Source organism: Mastigoproctus giganteus, chromosome 6 (genome assembly GCF_048544385.1).
Source record: "Mastigoproctus giganteus isolate SK-2022 chromosome 6, ASM4854438v1, whole genome shotgun sequence".
Taxonomy (NCBI): Eukaryota; Metazoa; Arthropoda; class Arachnida; order Uropygi; family Thelyphonidae; genus Mastigoproctus; species Mastigoproctus giganteus.
In genome coordinates this window covers 224632052-224654806 of record NC_143580.1, presented here as the reverse complement: position 1 = coordinate 224654806, position 22755 = coordinate 224632052, and the positions used below count along the sequence as shown (strand labels likewise).

The window sequence follows — 22755 nt, the reverse complement described above, 5'->3', positions numbered from 1 at the left end:
GTAAAGACAACGACGTTCCTTTCAAGATTTTGCTTCTATTAGATAATGCTCCTGGACGTCCTACGCATCTAGATGATTTCAGTTTGAACGTGAGAGTCATATTTCTACCGTCAAACATGACTTCATTCATCTATGGATCAGGGTGTTATTTTGAATTTAAAAGCATACTACAGTGGATTCCGGTTATTTGGGCCACCGGTTAATTCGGGGCAGCCGTTTATTTGGGGCAAATCTTAAAAAACAGAAACCAATCGAGAAAATAGCCAGGGTTTACTTCGCTTAATTGGGACAGCATGCCGTTTAATCGGGGCAGGAGACAGCAGCACTGGAGATTACCCTATGATTGTCTCTGATGGTTCCACGTGGTTCTGTTGAAATTCTGGAGGTCACAACCATAAAACAATAAAAACAATTAGCAGTCACCTGTTTATTGGGCTTTTCTGTTAGTGAAATCTATCATAAACATACGGTAAACTCGATCTTACTGAATTTGCGATAATACCGACAGCTGGAATTCTGTGGGTTATTATGGTGAAATGTGTTTACACTTCCATGCAATCTTCAATCATATAAAAAAATTAATTTTCAGATCTTCTCTTCATTCCTATTTTTAAAGCTTTGTAACTCGTTACTCCGTTCTCACTTGTGCATGTTGTGTTACTTGCAATTTGCGTGTGCTGTGTTCTTTGTTACTGATTGCTTATCTTTTTACTGTTTTAAATTTTAACCTCCCCCGCCCACAAATGTCAGTGAACAGAAAAGACAATTAGCTCTTATGTACATATTACAGTACGTATTAATTATTCTGATTTTCACGTATCATTTAATTTTTTAATTGGCAAGGTAATAAAGGGTAAATTTGTGCTTAATATATCTTTGCTTTTATAGCCTATGGATAATATTCCTCCTATTTTCGATAATAAGAATCGCTGTTTAATAGAATTAAAATTCAATTCACAAATGTGATCACAATGATCGGCGCTTACTGCACATCGTATAGTGAACGGTACTTTACTATGTTGAGTTCGTCGTAACGTGATTTGATTGTACAGTGAACCAATTGTAAAAGGGGGGGGGTACATTGTATTTTTAACTATTTACGTGAAACTTCGGATAATTGGGGCAGCCGCTTAATCGGGCCAAAATGCACTAGTCCCGATGTGTCCCAAATAACCGGAATGGACTGTATTTATGCAGGCATTGTCTGCAGTAGACGATGAGAAAAATTTTATGTTGAGACTTGGAAATCTTAATATTTACCACGGCATCTTAAACATTAATAAGGCCTGGGCAGAAATTACTAAAAGTTGTTTAAATGGTGCATGGAAGAAAATATGCCCACGGCACATAAAAGGCTTCGAAGGATTTGAAAAAGATGAATCACATGAAGAGGTTACAGATAAGAATGTAAAGATTGCGAAGCTGCTTCAGTTGGAGATTGATGCCAAAGATGTGGAGGAATTACTAGAAAAAGAAGAGAAGGAATTATGTAACAAACAACTTATTGACTTGCAGGCAGCGATAGTGAAAGAAGAAAATGTTGACGAAGCTCAAGATGAACCAAATTAGGAGCTGAGACGCTTCATCACTACAGAGATGGCAATGGCATTTTGTGAAATTGCATCAGCAATGGCGAGGTTTGAGAAGATGGATCCTGACAGCAAACAATTCTTAAAAGTTAACAGAGGGGTAAATGATATGCTTGCTTGCTACAAAGAAATCTACGATGAAAAGAAAAAGCCACCGTCCAGTCATCCATTAATATGTTCTTTCGTAAGGTTGAGCGGCCGACCCCTTCTAAATTTCCACAGCCCTAAACCTCTGCAGTGGCATACTTATCAGCTGATGACGTCAATTCTGGCAATGATGCTTGAGAGGTAAAACTTACTGACGTTATGCCTGTCTCCTCTCTTTTTTGTAATTTTATAATTTTTAAGTTTTTTTAAATTGCACGCTTTTGTAATTTTTCCTGCAAGAGATAAAAAATTAAATAAATACAATAAATAATTCTATTTACATGTTCATTGAAGATTTCTTTTTTGATTCGATCAATTCAGCGAGCACAGTTGCGAGTGCTGCACGAGCATGGGGGAAATTCCAACTTACGTAGCGTTCCACGGAACGTAACCCTTACAGTTCCTGTACTTTTTTTTTAAATTACATGAAGAAATAAAAATAATTTTATGATATGTTTCAATTAGCTGAGCATTTAAATGACTTTACACAGTTAGATATGGTTGCATATTTAGCTTATACTTTTGCCCATTTAAGCCGATTAAATCTGAGCCCTCAAGGGTAAATGTAAGTATATTCAAAATTGAAGACAAAGTAGCAATGCTAAAAATACTTCATTTATGATTAAATCGTTTTCAAATTTTTGCGTACAAATCATTTCCTCAAAATTTCTGAGATCAACTCTGACAATACAAGAAATATTCATATTTAACATTTATAAGAATTAAAAATTAACTTATAGGATTATTCTCCTGTTCCTGATTCCAGTAATAACTGGATTGGATACCCATTCGATGCAGCTTTGAATAACAAGGCAGTATTAACTTCAATCAAATAAGACAGCCTCATAGAGTTACCGTGTGATACTTCATTGAAACTGATCATCAGTGCTTATAAATGGGAAAGTTTTGACTACTCTCTGAAGTCTGATTTGTGCATGTGCAACCCACTTTTGTCTAGCACCCTGCTTTAAAAGTATTCCATAATTGCTCTGCATTTGTCCTCCTCCTGCTATCTTCTCAATTGATAAGAGGCCATGCAGTATCTTTAATTTACAGAAAGGAGACGGTCTCCTTTGCCTTTAACAACTGTGACTCTCTCTCTCTGTCTCTCACCATCCCACTTTGAATTCCATGATCACATCCCCACTCTAGTGTTCTATACTATCAATCCTGCGATTCTATCTAGTTTGAATGAATATTCTAGATATAACATATTCATGTTCCTAGTACTTTCAATGTAAATAACAATTGTCTAGTTGATTTAAAAATTTAATTATTCAATTGCTGTTCAATCTTGGTTGTTATTTAATAACAACCTGATACAACAGATATTCAGTTTTCAGTTTCTTAATTCTTACATTAGTACATATAAAAGTTCAAGAATGCAGTATTAATATAAGTATAACTTACATTCCTCTTCTTCTTCTTCCTGCTTCCTGTGATTATCATTATCATCATCATCATCATCTTCACTCTCCTGAAATGCATCTTCCTCTTCTTCTGCTTGCTTTCGTAACAAATATTCAGTTTCCATATGATCCAGACAGGATAATAAAAATGTTGAAAACCTAGCAATTAAAATAAAATTAGTCTTTCAAAAAAGAAAATTTTTTATTATGAATTAACACAGTATCAATACAGAGAGAACAATTACAGATATTGCTGTGGTAATCTCAATAATAGCACAAGACATTTTTTTTACCACAGATTTCTTCATTTTATAACAAATAAGTTGAGAGTGAAAAACTATACATCTTTCTGATGGACATATACTGCATTTAAAAAAGAATTTCAAGAATTTTCTGCCTGTTTTAGTTGGAGTTATTGATTTCGTGCTCTTTTATGATATAATCTATGTCTATCTTCTATATCTATTTAAGTATTACTTGATTCAATTTTTTCAACTCCTGGATCTGAATTCGAGAGAGAGTTTTGGCTTTTGTAAGCCAAAATTGGCCAAAAATAGTTAACAGTAATGATTTCCAATTTTAAAATCTATTTTTGCATTGCTATCTATTATAAATTGTGTCTATAATTACTTAGAAATACAGATGAGAAGTGGCAGCACTCACTGAAAGATGCTTTCCATTCAAGTATAAATACTTGAATAGGAAGTGCTGGGTATCCAAGGGTGTTTTTGCAATGCAAGTGCCATTACACTGAGGTCCACTTTACTGGCCATTTGATCTAAATAATATTGCACAATCACCATTGAACTGTTTTGTAGTATTCAAACCTATTTTGAAATGAGATAAGTTTAGTTAAATGACAATTTATATTTTCATTCTTTGACTTATTATTGACTTATCATCTGGTAAACTTGTTAATGGGACTTGAAGCTATACTATAAAATTCTTAGCTAATCTGGACATTAAGGAAATACTGGTTTGTTAAACTCTAGATCCAACTGACCAAGACCCCTTATTCAAAGTGTGAGAAGAGTTTTGGTATTGTTTGGATATTAGCAAGAGTCCACCACAGAAGTCATATTGAACGTCTGTAAGCATACAACAAAACTGGTAAGTTATTATTATTTTTTTATTTTCAACTGACATTACTATTTAAATTCTTTAAACTGTGCTATTTTTGTAATAATCTTGTATATATCTGGGAATGAATTTCTTCAAATCAAACGACAGCATGTTTTTATGCGGATAAGTTTAGCAAAACTAGTTATACATCCACAAATCATAGCTAAAAAAATAAAACTGAAATCTGGTATTTAGAACTGTATTCAGTTTTATTACAGATGAAACTTTTGCTGAGGAATATTCTTGGTGTCAATCACAGGTAAACTGTATGATTATACATTGTTTTGAGTGGCTGTATACATTAAAATATATACATAACAAAATAACAATATATATATATATATACGTATATATATATATATATATATATATATATATATATATATATATATATATATTTTTTTTTTTTTTTTTGAAAGAACTGACTTATCTGGTAACTGCTAGACTGGGGAAGGGTGGGAAAGAAAAAAATGTTTCTATGCTATAGCTGGTCACTGTCTTTAGCAATGAATTAGTATAATAGACTGAGACTTTTGATTCTAAGACCTGGAATTCTAAAGATTTTTAGCATCTTTAAAACCAGATGCTGGCCAAAAAAATACAAACCTTTGTATTAAGAGAGTCATAGACAGGAGAAATGCAAATAAATGCAAAGAAAACTGTGATGTGGGATGATAACGTGTTGCCTCATTGAGTATAAAGACTGCACAGGCTGTTCGACTGCAGTAATCTATCTAACATGACAGATTACAGCCTATACGGTCTTATTTGATAAGACTGAAAAACATCTTATTGTGCATGTTGAGAAGGGGCCAAAATTCAAGAAACCAAAGACATAACGTGTTCATTTCAAAAGCTTTTATTGACAAGAAAGCAAGCAATTCTTCCACATTTCAAAAGCATACATGTGACAGAAAAACAATACTTCAAGAGTGAAGCCATCATACTCTAAGGAGGACTGTATGGAAAAAACAGGACATCCAGCGTGCAGCAAATAATATCTTAAGTCAACCAAGCCCAGAACTGCCCTATTTCAACCGGTACCACATGCGGAGAATTGAAGAAATTGTTTTTTTTTTTTTTTTTTTTTTTTTTTATGAAAACCCCAAACACGAGAGGTATTAGAACCTATAGTACTTAGTACCATGCTTGGGTTGGAGGTTGAGAAGATAAAAGAAGATATTTGTTGACATTAGACTTCAACTTCTGTAGACTGTAATTTTCAGGAAATACGTATGAAGGAAGGTTGTTCCAGAAAACGGCAGTTGAATGAATAAATGAGGAAGATGAAAATTTGGTTCTGTGAGTTTGAAGTTGGACAGTAAATGGATGTTGGCTGGTGGCGGCACATGTTCGGACTGTTTTGAAGGAGAGAGCGGGAATTATAGAAACCAATTCAGAAGAACAGTGCCCATGGAAGTATCTGTAGAAAAGGCATGTAGCAGAAACAGTACATCTATGAGACAGCAAGTGGAGAGACTCTGTTAGAGAGGAATCATTAATTAACCTAACTGCCCTCTTCTGAATGGAATCTAGAAGCCTGAGAGAGGTTTTGGGGGCACCACCTCAGATGTGGGAACAATATTCCATGGTAAGGCGGGTTTGCAATTTGTACAAAGTGAACAGCTGTTTGGAATAAAAGTAACACCGAGAGCGAAAGAGAAAACCAAGTTTTTTAGATGCAGAGGAAGCAATATTAGTAATATGCTTGTGCCAAGAGAGAGATTAGAAGTCAGGGTAATCCTCAAAAGAGATATTTCATTTTGCTTAGAAATTGGAGTGTCACCAAAGATAAGTGTAGAAGCAGAAGAATCCTTTTTGCGAGATATAAGATAAGACTGAGTTTTAGAAGGATTGAAATCAACTAAGTTGTCTTTGCCCCACTGGAGAATTACTTGTAGATCGGCATTTAAGGAATTGGTAGAGGATATTCGAGAAGTTGAAGTATATTGGCAATTGCCTGCCTTTTCGGAAGCCACTTGTTTCAGAGAAAAACAGAAACATCCATTTGCAGCGATGCCAAAAACATCATGAATGGGCAGTGGAACAATGGAAGTCTTTGTGAACCTCCACAAAGAAATGGGCCCTTCTTTTGGTCTAATTGTAACCATTCTTACAGTAAAATATTGCGTAGCTGCAAGAAATTTGAAGGAAGAGAACTTTGTTGCAGAATAGTTCCTCCAGCATATCCTACACATTGTTAAAACAACCCAAGAATCTGGAGGTGGTATCATGGTATGGGGAATGTTTTGTTGGCCGGGATTGAGTCCACTGATACCAGTGGAAGGTGAAATGTCATCCAGAGAGTACTTGAATTTTGTATCAGAGATCTACTGCACCCTACAATGGTACACTTTTAACCTGAAGGCGATGATCACTTCATGAATGACACTGCCAGCATGGTTCGGCTAACATGACAGATTTCTCACCATCTTCCCTGGTCCCCATATTCACCTGAGGGTTACATATCTATCCTTTTGAGAATGTGTAGGATATGCTGGAGGAACTATTCTGCAACAAAGTTCTCTTCCTTCAAATTTCTTGCAGCTACGCAATATTTTACTGTAAGAATGGTTACAATTAGACCAAAACGCACTAAAACACCTCAGAGAATCCATACCGCACCACTCACTGCTGTTATTCGAAACTGAATAAAGGTTGATATTTTTTTGGCCAGGTTGTCTATCAGGTGGAAATTTCAGAAATCATTAATGCTGAAATACCACAACCTGATAACATGCATTCCTTACCTAAACAATTACTGTAGTGTAACTAAAACTAAACCAACATAAAATATTAAAGCTTTATGCAAAAATCGCATACATCATAATTTATTTTTAGTTACCTCATATTTTCATCAGTCTTCTCCACTTCGAGTCGTTCACGTTCTGTCATATACTTTCCTACCATTTGTTCAAATAAATGAGGGCTGCGTCTTCTCATTTCTGCATCACTAAAATATTTCCCTTCCGAAATTAATTTCTGAAGTGCCTCATATCTTCTGTTTTTCACTTTTGTTGCAACTTTTCTGTTGTCAAAAGATTTGGAAATTTCTTTCAAATAAAAGTTAACTTCATAATCGCCGCTAAACGGTTCAAAATAAGCCATATCTTCTTTTGTTATATATTTACCATAGCGTTGCAAAAATAATGGTACGTTGCTTTCTAGTATTTCTCCTGCAATTTTTCGCTTTTCCGTAAAGGTCAGATCCGCTTCCCCGATCTGCTGACTTTTAAAATAAGCGTTACTCTGGGCAACTTGGTCAAGTATACGACATTTTATGAACACGTTTTCGAGAAGTGAGGTATCATCAGTAATTTCCATAGGAAGATCAGGTGAAGTGGAGAGGCTTGTGGGATTACGTGAAGTTTCTACGGCGCAGTCCATCATTATGAAGAGAATAAGTTGGATGTATAAGATTATGAAGAGAATAAGTTGGATATATAAGATTATGAAGAGAATAAGTCTGTCATAAGTGCGTCATTATGAAGAGAATAAGTTGGATGATAAGTTTTGTGATGACACCACAAAACTCCAACTATCAAAATGAATTTTCGCTATAAAGATGACCGCTTCCATTCATCTAATAAATATATATTTCAAATGTTAAAAACTACACTAAAGAGGAATAAATAACTCAAACCGCGTAAGCCTCATTACAAAATTTATCACAAGTTCAAAACATTAGTTGGACATCTTGCGCTTGTGCAACACTAAAAACTAGTCGTGGCGCCACCAGTAGACAATAATATTTAATACAATTTTTTTTATTTTTATTTTGATGAACTGTATTTTATTTTGTTCCAGAAAAAAAGAATTAGCATTAGTAGATGTATATGATGCAAGAAAGCAAGCTTATGCAGCATCAGCCAAAAAAAAAAAAAAAAACCTTCCACTTCACCCCCCCGTTCGTTCGCAATACTTGTCCAGCTGAGCCTTAAATTTTTTAGGCTATCAACTTCCACAACAAGGGATGAAGGTCTGTTCCACCAACCAACTACCCGCTGGGTAAAGGCAAATTTCCGCACATCTATCCTACATCTGTCTTTCCTCAATTTGAATTTATGCCCTCTCATCACCATTGAGCATGCTCAAACCATTCAAGGCTTTATACACCTCTATCAGATCACCTCGCGGGTGCCTAGTCTCCAGACACTGTAATTTGCAAAACTTAAGCCTTTCTTCGTAAGAGCAACCCTTTGTTCCAATCACTAATCTTGTTGCCCTTCTCTGTACTCGTTCCAGCACCTCTACATCCTTCTTGAAATGAGGCCTCCAGACCTGTATACAGTACTCAAGGTGTGGCCTGACCATTCTGCCTTATACAAGGGAATAATCACCTCTTTATCCCTGCTAGAAAAATTCCTGTATATATCATTGACAAGACACCATGAGCTACACTTGCAGCCCGTCTGCACTGCTCAGAGAACTTCATATCTGCCTGCACAATTACCCCCAGGTCCTTTTTATTCTCTACCACTGTCAGTGTAGTATCACAGAGTTGATACGTTGCTCTGGGTTTGCTGTTTCCCATATGTAGTACTTTACATTTGTCAATGTTAAACTTCATTTGCCACCTCGAAGCCCATCTGCTCAACTTTTCCAGATCCGGTTGCATCAGCATAGCGTTAGTAGTATCCTTAACACCCTGCCAACTTTTGTATCGTCTGCAAACTTGGACATTAAGCTTGATATACCATCATCAATATTATTTATAAATACAGAAAACAATAATGCACCCAACACTGATCCCTGAGGGACTCCACTAATAACATTAGTCCACGATGAGCAGTGTCCATTGATCACCTCTCTCTGTCTTCTCCCCCCTCAACCACCCCTTTATCCATAGCAGCAATTTGCCTCCAATGCCACACTGCCCCACGTTGTGAAGCAGTCTTCCAGGTGCAACAGTATCAAAAGCCTGTCTAAGATCCAAGTATATAATAACAAAGTTATTCCTGCATCCAGTTCTTTTGTGACTGCATCATAGTATCCGTTCAAATTGGACAGGCAAGACTTCCCCTTAACAAAACCATGCTGTGTCCGAGCTATAACTGAAGTCTTATCTAGATGATCCTGCAGTGCTTCTTTAACCAGTGCCTCCATTAATTTTCCTGGAACAGAAGTTAACCTCACAGGTCTATAATTACTTGTGTCACCCTTTGATCCTCCTCTGTGAATTGGGGTCACATTTGCACATCTCCAGTCTATGGGTACCTCCCCTGAGTCCAAGGAAGCTCTCATAATTATGGCTAAAGGATTGTTTACTTCCTTTGCTGCCTCCTTTAATATAACTGGATAGATCCCATCCACCCATGTGCCTTTCTTTTGTTTATCTTCAACAATTTCTCCTCCACTTTACTCTCAGTTATTACAAGATTATCTAGCTTACTGCCAGAGTTGAATACACCTCGGGCATTCCCCTCGCTGAATAACTCCTCATGTGTGAATGTCGATGTAAAATATTCATTTAGTTTGTTAGCTACCTGAGCAGGATCATCAACAGTGGAACCATTGATATCAAGTGGACCAATCTGATTCATCCCCTACCTTCTAGAGTTTACATAAGTAAAGAACTCTTTGCTGTTTTTCTTTGCATCCCTTGCCAAAAATTTCTCGTAATCTCCCTTCGCCTGCCTAACCTCCTTTGTAACTTGGTTACAGATCAACTTATGCCTATCATAGGCTTCTGTGTCACGTGTCAATTTATATGTATCCCATGCATTTTTCTTCTCTGCCATATGTCTCATTAGTTCATCTGACATCCATTTAGGCCTAAACCTTGAACAATATTTCTTAGTTGGTATGTAAAGCCTAGTAGCTTCCAAGATAAGTTCTTTGAATGCTTCCCATTTTGCATTTGCTGTTGGTAACATCATCAGTTGGTCCCACTGTATAGAATTTAAATACTGTCTCAGACCATCGTAGTCGCCTTTACGAAAGCAATAACCCTTCCTTTTACCCCTGATGGTAGTTACCTCTTTGAGTAAATCCCACTTCAGCAACTGTGATCACTGCCACCTAGTGGTTGCTTTATCTGCAGATTCTTAATGCATGAAGAATCGCTACTGATAATCAAATCAAGAGTATTACTCCCCCTACTTGCCTCCCGAACATTCTGATGTAGAAAACAATCATCCAATAAATCCACAAAACCCTTGCTAGTGTGTGAGTGACCAACCCACAAATTCCAGTGAATATCTGGGAAATTAAAATCTCCCATTATAAGACTCTCTGATTTACTGGCCCACTCTATTTCCCTGTACAGTTTCTTATTATACCCATCAGAGTCATTGGGCCTATAGCACACTCCTACTCTCAATTTTGATCTCCCAATGCTTAAGTCACACCAAACTGACTCGACACTGCACTGTCCAGCGATGTCAACTGGCTTCACTTCCTTGCATTTTATGTGTTTCTTAACTAACAGCATAACCCCTCCTCCCTTCGTATCCTTTCTGTACACATTCTACTCCCCAAATTCCAGTTCTGCATTCCTTATGTCTGTGTGACACCACGTCTCTGATATTCCAACAATATCCGCCTTTGATGCTTTGAGCAATACCTCATATTCATGAAATTTATTTACCAAACTCCTAACATTGGTGTACATGCAAGTATACATGCACCTGTTCCTATTCTTAGCTACCCTAACACAACCTATGTGTATACTTGTACCGCAATGACTCCCAGCAGTCTCTGAAATATCCTGCGTGTTGTTTTCGAGGCTTCTTCTCATTCCAATAGAAACAGTGCAAGAATCGCTTTCACCTCTGCCAGTGGCTACGGTTAATCTTTTAGTCCTTGTATCCCACCAAGCTAGCAGTTTTCCGACCCACCTAACACTGCCTGGATAGCATCAGCAAATATTCTTCCACCCTTTCTATTTAAGTGTGTCTCATCCCTGTAGAAACAGTCCCTTCTGTTAACAAGTACAGACCAGACTGAAAAAAATTCTACCGCTTGAGCCTTGCACAATCTTTCCAGGGCCGAACACAACAGTACCAATTTATTGTGAACAGCAAAAGAAAATAAAATTATTTGATTAACAGTAATGTAAGAATAAAAAGAAATTGAAAAATACAAATGAAGGGGGAAATCATGATAAAAAGTAAAACTACAAGAGCTTTAAGAAAATATTTACAATTTACAAGAAAGTATTTAATCTATTTAAAAGGAAAAATTTATACTATTTACAATACAAGTCAGAATATCCTTTCACTTCCTTCGGCCACACTAAACTGAATTATACGTTTTTATATTTTATTTTTTTTAGTAAAAAAAAAAAAACCATACTTAATACAAAGAGATTTTTAGCTGCCTTCAATTGTTGTTGTAAAACATGTGATGTTAAGCCAACACCAACCTTGGATAATAATAATAATTATTATTATTATTATTGCTCTTACATTATTTCTCCCTGATTTGGTGATTCCACTCCGTGACGGGTACTGCTACCAAGTACACGGGGTGGTTGTAATGTCTGGTGTTATTGTCGGTCGAGGAAATCTCTCACTGTCCTACAGGTGTTCAGGATTCCGACTTTCTGGAGTTCCTTCTAGGTGTTCTCTGGGAGACCTATTGCTGCAAGGGTGCTATGTATATTTTTGGTACCATACCGGTTGTTGACACGATGATTGGGATGGTTGCATATGCCACATCTCCTTGATCTCGTGTCTCAGGTTCGTGTACTTCCTAATTTTTTCCTCATGGGTTTTCTGGACATTGCTAGTGTTGGGCACCGCTATATCAATCAGGTAGGTAGCCTTTTCCATCTTGTCCACAAGGGTTATGTTCGGTCTGTTGTGCGGAATGGTCTTATCCGTTATTATGGCGCGGTCCCAGTACAGCTTGTGGGTTCGGGTCTCTAGTACTGCCTGGGGTTCGTACTTGTAGTACAGTACACTTTCTTCAATCAACTGGTATTTCCTTGCTAGCTTCTGATGTATTATCCTGACTACCTGGTCATGTCTATGAGTGTACTCAGTCTGGGTGATCACCTTGCATCCCGTGGTGATGTATTGGATCGTTTCTGAGGCAGGGTGGAATCGTCGACATGGGTCATCGGACACTAAGGGCTCCTTGGCGATGTATTTTCTATAGTTTCTGGTGTTGATTACCTGGTCTTGGAATGCGAGCATGAATACTTCTATCTAAGCGAAGAGCGTCTCGCTCGTAAGCTATGCATTGCAAGCAATTTTATCTATGTGATCTTGATGGAGATCATTGCACATTCTGTAAGGGATCCACTCTGTCCAGAATATCAGAAGGCAGCTGAACTTGAAAGACTGACAATTGCTAATGAATAATACACAAATAAACCATCTAAATTGCAACAGATCTACCAACAAATACTTCCTAAAAATAATTCAGGTGAACGCATAACCTTCACGTTGCGTTGCAGATGAACTAAGAGATTCCTGTTTGCAGGATAAAGTAGACATTCAGGAGTCCTACTCGATGTATAGACAAACGGATAAGTTATATCAAGTTGTTGGATACCCGGTAGTAGCTAGAGTCGTTGCATGTGAATCCAAGCAGCCAAAAACTGCCATCGTTGTATTTAATGGAGCTCTAACTGTAACAGTCATATCTCGTTTTTGTATATCCTTTTCTACGTGAATCCATATTTCTACCCAATTTTTAGACTTCTACATGGTTTCTTTATATTGCGCTCCAAATGATAATATTGAGATATCAATGCATCTTTTGGAAGAAATTTTAAGCACTTTTCCTAGTGCAAATATATTGGTTTCAATTGACTCCAATGCAAAATCTCAACTTTGGTTTAGCGAATGCAACGACGCTAGAGGTTTTGTCCACTGGAATGTGCATAATCTTCCCAACATGCCAACAACCTTTTGGAACGTTCACGGACGGTCTAACATAGACCTTACCCTTTCCTCTCCATGCTTGTCGCAGCATGTAAAAAACTGGATGGTCTACCCGGATGTATGAAATAGCGATCACCGTGCTGTCACTTTGGATTTAGTATTAAAATGTTAGGGATGGAGGTTCTTTAGGTCACCTTCAGGATTTAAACGGCTTCTCTATCAGAACCACGAACTGGACCAAATTTAAGCAAGTCTTGCAACAAGAATTTTCAGATGATAAAATTGCACAATTGAACAGTTTATCTGCAATAGAATATGCGTACTTTGTGCAAAACACTCTTTACAGAGCTTTGACTGAATCCACTAAAAGAAAAGTTAGGAGATCTGGCTCCACCCCATGGTGGAATCCCCAGTTATCTGTTTTGAGAAGACGGGTTATAGATGCAAGGAAGAATTTCTTCCTTGCATCTATAAGGCACAGATACTTAACAGAAACAGACGTTAGGCAACTAAAAGAAGTCTACTGTCAATTACGTAAGGAAATTTCAAAGCTATTGCGAAAGCCAAAAGATCCTCATGGCAGAAACTAGTGTCCCATACAGGTAATTCTGATCCCCATGGATCAGAATTACCTGTATGGGATATATAGTTTTGTTTACTCTAATGGAAGTCTGACTACTGATTGGCTCTCCACGGTTGAAGCTATTATAGAGTGACTTTTCCCTGATGATCACCCAGAGCAAGACACAACCTAACAATTTCAGATAAGGTTCGTTAACGGATCTTACAAGGGATCAAATGACACGGAACTATTTAGTCTAGATGAACGTGCACTTGCAATTTCTAAAATCAGTCTGTCAAAATGTCCTGGAATGGACTTAGTTGAAAATGCTGTAAGCAAAATATTTCACCAACATTTTCCCCATTATTGTTGAATGTATTCAACAAATGTCTATTAGAGGGAACTTTTCCAAATTTTTGGAAGATTGCATTATTAAAGATGCTCGGAAAGCCTGGAAAATTGGCAACGGATCCCAAGGCATATATCCCTTCTAGGAAATCTTGGAAAGCTTTATGAGAGATTATTAGCGCCTAGGATGCTGAGGTTTTAGCTACAAGTAATATGATTTCTAATTCACAATTCGGCTTTAAGAAAGGCTCCTCCACTGAAGATGCCATCAGAAATTTGGTGAATCTATGTAAAACTACAGACAAGAAATACATTATGGTTGTTTTTATCGACTTTCAGGGCGCTTTCGATACACTCTGGTGGGAGAGCGCCCTCAGGTTACTTCGAAAGACAGAATGTGATGCTTTACTATATCAGGTTATTAGATCTTATTTTTCAAATAGGCAGATAAAAGTCATCTCACAACATTTGGTATTTTCAAAATTCATTTACAGAGGATGCCAACAAGGCTCGGTCCTTGGGCCTCTCCTCTGGAATTCTGTTTTAGACCAATGGTTACTAAAGGAAAGTCAAATTTGCAATAAAAAAGCATGTGCCGACGACTTAGTGCAATGCATACCTGGCAGGTCAAGACTTTTGCTAGAAACACATGGGAAAGAAATCCTGGATGATTTGCTGGAATGGTCTAGAATAAACAAATTAAAAATTTCTGACACGAAAACTAAAATGATGATCAACAATAAACTGGATTATAACAGACCTCCTAAACTTCATATCAACAATGCCCAAATTCCTTATGTTTCTCAAAATAAATATCTTGGTCTCTTAATTGATGATAAATTTTCTTTTATCCCCACGTAAAGAACGTAACTGAAAAGATTAAGAAGTTTACTGCCAATGTGATTAGGCTTTCAAGAGCTGAATAGAGTATAAAGCACGAAACTTTGGCATTATATTATAAGGCTATATTTTTGCCAATTGTAGTATATGCGGCTGCGATATGGTTTCCTAGGGTTATTCACGTCATAGTGAAGGCCAAACTTTTATCATTGCAGAGAAAGATGATATTGGCAACACACAGATGCTGCAGAACAACATCAACTAATGCATTACAAGTGATCTCAGGTTGTATTCCGATTGATCTTTATGTGGCATACCAAGGCATGATTTATAACTTAAAGAAAGGTTTGGCAACTCAAATCCTAGACATTGCAAGTAATCCGGCCACGGACATTCGGCAGGAGAAAATTAATCTTTGGACAAAATTCACTGAGAAGTAGAAATACAGATGGCAATCCAGTGAAACAGGACTCACTACCAGGAAGTTCATTGAAGATTCTACATTTGCTGTAAATAAGAAAGTTATGGGATGGTTTTATCCTACAATGAAAACGTCATATTTAATTACTGGACATGGCTCACTGCGGGATAAATTGTGTAAATTTGGACTTGAACCTGACCCTTTGTGTTTTTGTGGGGCAGTAGAAGATTGGAGGTATGTTCTGCTTTATAGCCCGGCTTATGACGACTTCAGACAAGAACTATTTAACAGCACTCAACCTATTAGGACTGATAACCTCGACATTTTGATTCAAGATGCCAAGAACTTTGCAGCATTCTAATCGTTTTTTGACAAGGTGTTTAAAAAAAGACGCACCTTGTTTACCAATTCTAGTAGTGAACAGTAGACTGATGTATTCATGAACTTACCTCTACCTTACTAGGTCAAACAGTTGTTAACTTAGAAACTAAATGTTTTGTTCTTAAATTAGTAATAATATAGAATGTATACAAAGGGTACTAGGAAAGTTTTGCAATATGACGCAACAATGAATCACAGGAAGCTGCTTGTTGCTGCATGTTGAGACATGTTCATACGTGCATAGTAGCCGCCGCGCCAAGTCGATGGGCTCAGTTATTCATTAGTAGTGAGAGTGTAAAGTGCTTGCGATGGCATCGTGGTCACGAAATGAGATAAGGACAGTTTTGCGGTATAATTTCGTGCGTGGTTTAACCATAGACCAGTGCTTAGAAGAAATGACTCTTGCACTAGATGATGATTGTCCATATCGTACAACGATATTCAGGTGGTATAGAGAATTCCAAAGGGGAAATTTCACTCTGGAGGATTCTGAGGGGCCGGGAAGGCCACGAACGTCAGTTACGGAGGAAAACGTTACTGCTGTGAGGAAAATGCTTGACGAAAACAGGCGAGTGACCTACCAACAGATAGAGGATACTTTGGGCCTAAATGCACCAGCAATTCGTTCGATTCTGCAATATCATCTGCACGTGAAGAAACTTTGTTCTCTCTGGGTGCCTCATCAACTGACTGAAGAGCAGATCACACGACGTGTGACTTGGTGCCGGGAGATGTTAAAAAAGTTTGATAAGGGACAATCTCGGTATGTGAACAACATCGTGACAGGTGACGAGACTTGGCTGTACTATTACGATCTGCCGACCAAGGCTCAAAACAAAGTTTGGGTCTTTGATGATGACGACACACCCGTAATTGTCAGAAAATCCCGATCTGTAAAGAAGAAAATGATAGCTGTATTTTTCAAATCGAGTGGAATTGTGGAACGTGTCGTTTTGGACATGCAGAAGACAGTCACAGCTAAGTGGTATACTGAACAACGCCTGCCTAAAGTCATTGGATCTATGAAGAACCTGCGGCCAAAGTCAAGAATGGACACCTGGTACCTCCATCACGATAATGCTCCAGCTCACCGCGCCAAATTTGACCACGACAGGACTGAAACTTCTCGAGCACCCTCCCTACAGGCCCAGACCTTGCTCCCTGCGACTTTGCACTGTTCCCGCATGTGAAAATGAAGCTAAAAGGGAGGCGGTTTTCCAGTGATGAGGACCTTCCACGGGCTTGGGACAACGAGTGTGCTTTACTCCCTAGTGAAACTTGGCAGAACTGGTTTAAAGATTGGTTTCGGAGGATGGAGAGGTGTATTGAATGTAGAGGAAATTACTTTGAAAAAAATTAAATAAAAAAAGCTGTATTGCAAAACTTTCCTAGTACCCTTTGTATAATGGTATTAACTATACATAGAAAAAAATTTCTTTTTTCTTTTTATTTATTTATTTTTTCCCTTGGGTTGGGCAGCCTGAGGGCTCCTGTCCTTTGGTATTGCATTCCTTCCACTGGACGACAAATTGGTGCAGCAGCACTAGATAATAGAACCAGGCACAACTCGTCATGCTTAGAAATGGGCAGTGATTGACCGGGTATTGATCGCTGTAGGGTGTAGACATCAGAGTTACTTTTTCAACACAGATTTTGCAAGGTGGAATTCGACTAATAGATAGGTAGCCTTTTCCTTCTTGTCCGCAAGGGTTATGTCCGGTCTGTTGTGCGGGATTGTCCTATCCGTTATTATGGCGCGGTCTCAGTGCGGCTTGGGGTCTCTAGTACTGCCTGGGGTTCGTACTTTTAGTACGGTACACTTTCTTCAATCAACTGGTATTTCCTTGCTAGCTTCTGATGTATTATTCTGGCTACCTGGTCGTGTCTATGAGTGTACTCAGTCTGGGTGATCACCTTGCATCGCGCGGTAATGTGTTGGATCGTTTCTGAGGCAGGGTGGCATCGTCGACATGGATCGTCGGACACCTTGTTTGTTATTATTTGGTTTTAGGAGCATTAGCAACTAAGGCCATATTGCTCCGTGGATATACGGTGGTCATTCCCTGATCTTTCCGCATTCTCTGTATTTGGTGGTCACGGGCTTGAACCCCGGACTAATCAAGAAGCGTGTGCTACCCACTGTTGCTCCTGCCCATCTGGCTACGGAGGCGCCGACACCTCGGCAATGTATTTTCTGGTGTTGATTACCTGGTCTTGGATGGCGAGCATGAATCCTTCAGTCTCGAGGAAGAGCGTCCCGCTCATGAGCAATGCATTGGAAGCAATTTTATCTATATGATCTTATTATTGAGCCCCTGGCCGTGATGGAACACTTGCAACTTCACTTAAATCTACAGGGTGTCTCAAAAATATTGGTACAAACGTTTAGGGGAAGTATGTAACATCTAAAGGAATGTGAATCGCATAGGAACCCATAACCGGAAACGTCACCGTAAGTCGGTAGACGGCGCGGTAGTCGCCGCACGAAGAGCATGCATCGATATACGAACTGTGAGCTGGCAGACATGCACCTAGTGTATGGATTAGCAGAGGGCAATGGACGAGCCGCTCAACGAATTTATGGAGAACGCTTTCCAGACAGACATGTACCGGACCACCGTTTGTTTGTGCGTGTGCATCAAACTTTGTGCTATTATGGGTCATTTAAAGCTAACAGGAGTAGTGCGGGCAGACCACGTTCGACGCGAACTCCCGCCATGGAAGAAAGTGTGTTGAATGCCGTCCAGATGCAATAGCAGTTAGCCCGCCTTGCGGAAAGCAAAAATAGTGCACGTGAAAATGCAAAATATGTAAAAATCGCATACAACATACTACGCAACTTTTGCATAAGGTTCATTAATGGTGCATTTTGGATGTCGAGCTGGGAAGGAAATTTGCTTTCCTAAAGGTGGCTACAATGGTCTTATATAACAACTAAGAGATATCGTTTAAGATTTAGACCTAAACAAATGGTGCAAGAACTAATTAACTTTTCATTAGTGAAACTAGTGATAGAGAAGAAAGTATATGGGTGATTATAAATTATCAGAGGAGACAGAAATCTAAAGTAAATATAAACTAGTGTTCTATCAAGTCACTAGGAGGTTAGGCAAGCCATGGCTGATGTAAGGTATATTGATATCATGCGGCACCAGGGGTTTCCCCCATCTCCGCGTTGCTTTCATTGTGAGTGTACCAGTTTGCTGGGAATGCCAGAGCTGATGATGAGCACTCTAAGAATGCGAAGAACAATAGCAAATAATTATTTGCTTATGTTAGCACTATATGGAAAGGGATGTAATCCATTCGCCCACGATATTTAATGGCGTAACTATTGATGATCCTGTACAGCTTTCTGACAAGCCGAATAAATATTTCTGTCTACATTGAAGCGTTAAGAAGTTTTTAGGGATGTGTATAGCAGAAGCCTGCGCGGAAGCACAGTAGTATCGTCACCGGCCTTCCCACACCTGGTGGGAAAGGTCCGGGTTCGAATCCCGTCGATGATGCGAGGAACCTTAATGGCTAAGTTAGTCGGTCTCAAGGTGTAGATAACAAGGTTTTTTCGTCCAACAAACAGTCAAATCGACCAAAGAACACACGCAATTTACAGACAAAAATACATATGGGTAGATGTAATCAATTACGGGTGACCCCAATATAATAATTTCGCTTGTGTATACCAGAAGTATACTATGTTTTAACTGAGAATTAAATAATTTCGTGAAAATAGAGGATAGTGAAAAATTGTTGAAGCTAAAAGTGAATAAGGTACCCTTCACTTATGGAATCTCCAATTATATTAAAAGAAGTGGAAAACCTTTAGCCATTGAGAGCATTCTTCGGTTCAGGACAGGCCCTACATGTTCAAATGTTTCTTATTCACAAATGAGGGAGGGGATCAAAGAATGAAGTGCGCAATTGCAGACCCGCAAGCTTCACTTCTGTTCTACAGCAAATAATCGAGTCGTCGGTTAAAGTAACGTTTTAACTAAAATATAAAAAAAAATTGTCTTGCTGCAAACATTGCAAATCTCTTGCACACACACATCTCTGGAAGGAGTCAACACTCAACCTGAAGTTTCAAATCCCAGCATAGAGATAAGCAAAATGTTGAGTGTCATGCACGTTTCCTCAAAATCCGTAGTTGGAACCGCACGTAGGAGCCCAAGCGCTCCGTTAATCCTTTAGCGGTGCCACGCTAAAGTAAAAGATTACCAAATTATGCAACCGTGGCTTGAGACAGACCTACTCATGCGTGGCGTGGAGAAATAAAAAAATATATATATGCCCGTATCATCGTAAAGATTCGAACGTGGTATTTTGCATATAGTGATAGGAAAATAATGATCATATCGACTGCTCCTGTGAGGACCAACCAGAGCACACACAATTAGAAGAAACAATACACTGGAGCCTCAAGCCGTAGTTGGTTTGGTGCAACCAACAGTTTTTGTGTACCATAAGTCAACGTTATCTTCTGTTGGAAAATAAACGTTGATTTAGTTGTGATGTTTGGATACACATTGTCTCTTGGCATTGAAAAATGATTTTGATAATTATTCAAAATAAACTCTTCGGGAAAACCTTCCGCACTAATATCACTGCTGTCCAAATACTGCCTTCTGCTCCCAAATATCTCTCATTTGAGAAAAATGCGCTGTGTTCGCAGTAGTTACCTCAGTAACCAAAAAATTTACACATGGGTTTCATGATGAATATTAATTCACATTCTGCTCTTAAGTTTGTTTTTCTGATAATATCAAAATCGAAACGATCTTAATCTTTTGTATTAAGGGTTTAGAACTACCTTCATGAGCTGACTATTTCTTGAATTTCATTACAGGTAATTCTCGACTTTGTTCGTTCCTAGCGCACGCTCGTAAAGCGAAAACTCGTAAATCGGTAATTTCCCATAGACATAAGGTTAAAAATAGGGGTTACGTTCTCACTGAAATTAGTTTGTTTAAACAATGATTGATTTATCCAAAAAAATGAAAACGTAGCCTGTAAAATCAGGCAAATTATAATAAGAGAAATTTACGACTTACAGATGTTAAAGAATGTTTATTCTTCATCATCGACTAAATGCACTCTCGTTGATCACTTATTATTGGCTCGGCACTCTTGTTTGTTGCACAAGTAGTCTTCAGAAATGCTTCGAGATGCGTTTGTTTCCAAGATTTCACGATTGCATGCATAAGCATTTTTTTTTAACGGCACACAAGTTGCAACTAACACGATTCGCGTGGAGTAACAAGTTTACGAAGCTTAAAAAAATGGAGAAGATTCTGAAAATTGTTTTTTATACGATTGAACTTTTCAGTAAAAGGGAGACATTTCACCATAATGTAAAAACCACACAATTATAGCTATCGGTATTTTTGCAAATGCAAGTTCAAGTTTACTACCCGTTTATAATTGTAGTAACAGAAAAGCCCAATAAACTGGAAAGTGCAAATTGTTTTATGGTCGTGACCTCCAGAAATGTGCTTTAGAAAAATATCACGAAGGCGTTTAAAATTGATTCTTATACGGGAACGTATGATAACGATGAAAGGGTAGTGCACTTTAAAAAGGTCACGCTCGTGACCTTAAAAAATGACATTTTAGAGAGATAAATAGCTTAGTTATACAGTGAAAATTAACTTCCGAGATCTTGAAACGAATTACCAAAAAACAATGTGTTATTGGGTTCACATTACGATATTTTAACGATACAATGGTGTCTCTTGAACTGATTGATATCGTAAAGCAGGGTAAACTACTGTAACGTAGGTATTTATGAATGTTTAACATTCATTTCTTGCAATTAATGTTCATATTTTCGATTTTGTCGATACTTGGGGGGAACTCGTAAACCCGGGAACCCTTAAAGGGAGAACTTCCTGTATTAACATTGGGATTGCTTTGAACATTCCAGAAGCTTTTCAGATTTTATCATTTGTTTCTCTTCCACTTTATCATTTGTTTCAATTAAACTTTTTCTTATTCTTGTCCAACCACACTTTTTCAAATCAATACTCTTATTTTCAAGAATAAATTGAACTCTAGCTTCTCGTAATTATCTTATTTCATAAAGTTATTCTATACACTTCCATGTATAGAAGGATTCATTCACGCTTACAAAATATTTTGGATTGCTTCTGATGTTAAAAATCTGTATATTTATTTAAAAATTTATCAACGAGAATGATTTAAATTCTCTTTATGTAAGAAATTCCATTGTGATGTTTAATTTTTTTTTTATTTCGCTTGATATTCTTAACGTTTAAACCAGAACTAAAAATTCTACAATTCTTTGTTAATGAGAAGTTTTTTTACACCTTTCTATACTGTATATGATCTGATTTTTTTAAATCTGAAAGATTTAGGTTTTTTCGTCTTTCAATGTATCTTCATTCCCTTACGGCTTTTTTTTTTGTGAAAATCCCAAACATGGGAGGTATGAGAACCTACAGTACTTCATATCGTGCATGGGTTGAATATGCCAAGAGGACTTTAATTTCTACAGACAGTCCTCACCCCTTTTAAGGGGGGGGATGAAGGAAATTACCATGAATCAGAAAGTATAAATGAAAGGAAACTTAATTTCTGTGGGTTGGGCAGAAAATTGACTGGCGGTGGCATTTGTTCTGAAGTGAGAATTACAGGATGTCAATTCAAAGCAGTGCAGATGAAATTAGCTGTAGAAGAGGCAAGCAACAAACTGTACATTTGATTTGTAGGAGAATGGAGAGACAGATTAGCCATTAAATTAACACGGACTACCTTCTTTTCAACAGAAATTTGGGGGGAACTAATGCTAAATATTGCAAAGCGTTTAGTGGTCGCAAAGATTAAAAATCAGTTAATATCATTTATTATTATTACTGGAACAATTCGGCACTCACTTTCGACTCCTTAAATTATCACCCAACAAGTGATTTTGCAATAGGGCCTGACAAACGCACTCCAAGTAGCAAGAAATGCAATCGTTCAAAACCGAGAGAATGCCAAATCCTGAACATATTGGCAATGAAGCGAGAACACCTTCTCGGCCAACAGAAAGAGCAGAGCCAATATTTTCAATCAATACGCAACTGTATGGTAAGGAAAAGAG

General features: G+C 37.9%; 1 protein-coding gene across 1 annotated transcript in view; it reads right to left on the bottom strand.

Moving 5' to 3' along the window:
* LOC150085033 (coiled-coil domain-containing protein 97) overlaps positions 1-7941 on the bottom strand; it is a 33019-nt gene extending 25078 nt beyond the window's left edge. Inside the window, exons 1-2 of the mRNA XM_090375728.1 lie at positions 7113-7941; positions 3147-3304 (exon numbers count right to left, since the gene is read on the bottom strand). Of these exons, the coding sequence (XP_090231854.1) occupies positions 3147-3304; positions 7113-7657 (703 nt within the window). The 5' untranslated portion in view covers positions 7658-7941. The remainder of the gene's footprint in view (positions 1-3146; positions 3305-7112) is intronic.
* Positions 7942-22755: the final 14814 nt, after the last annotated feature.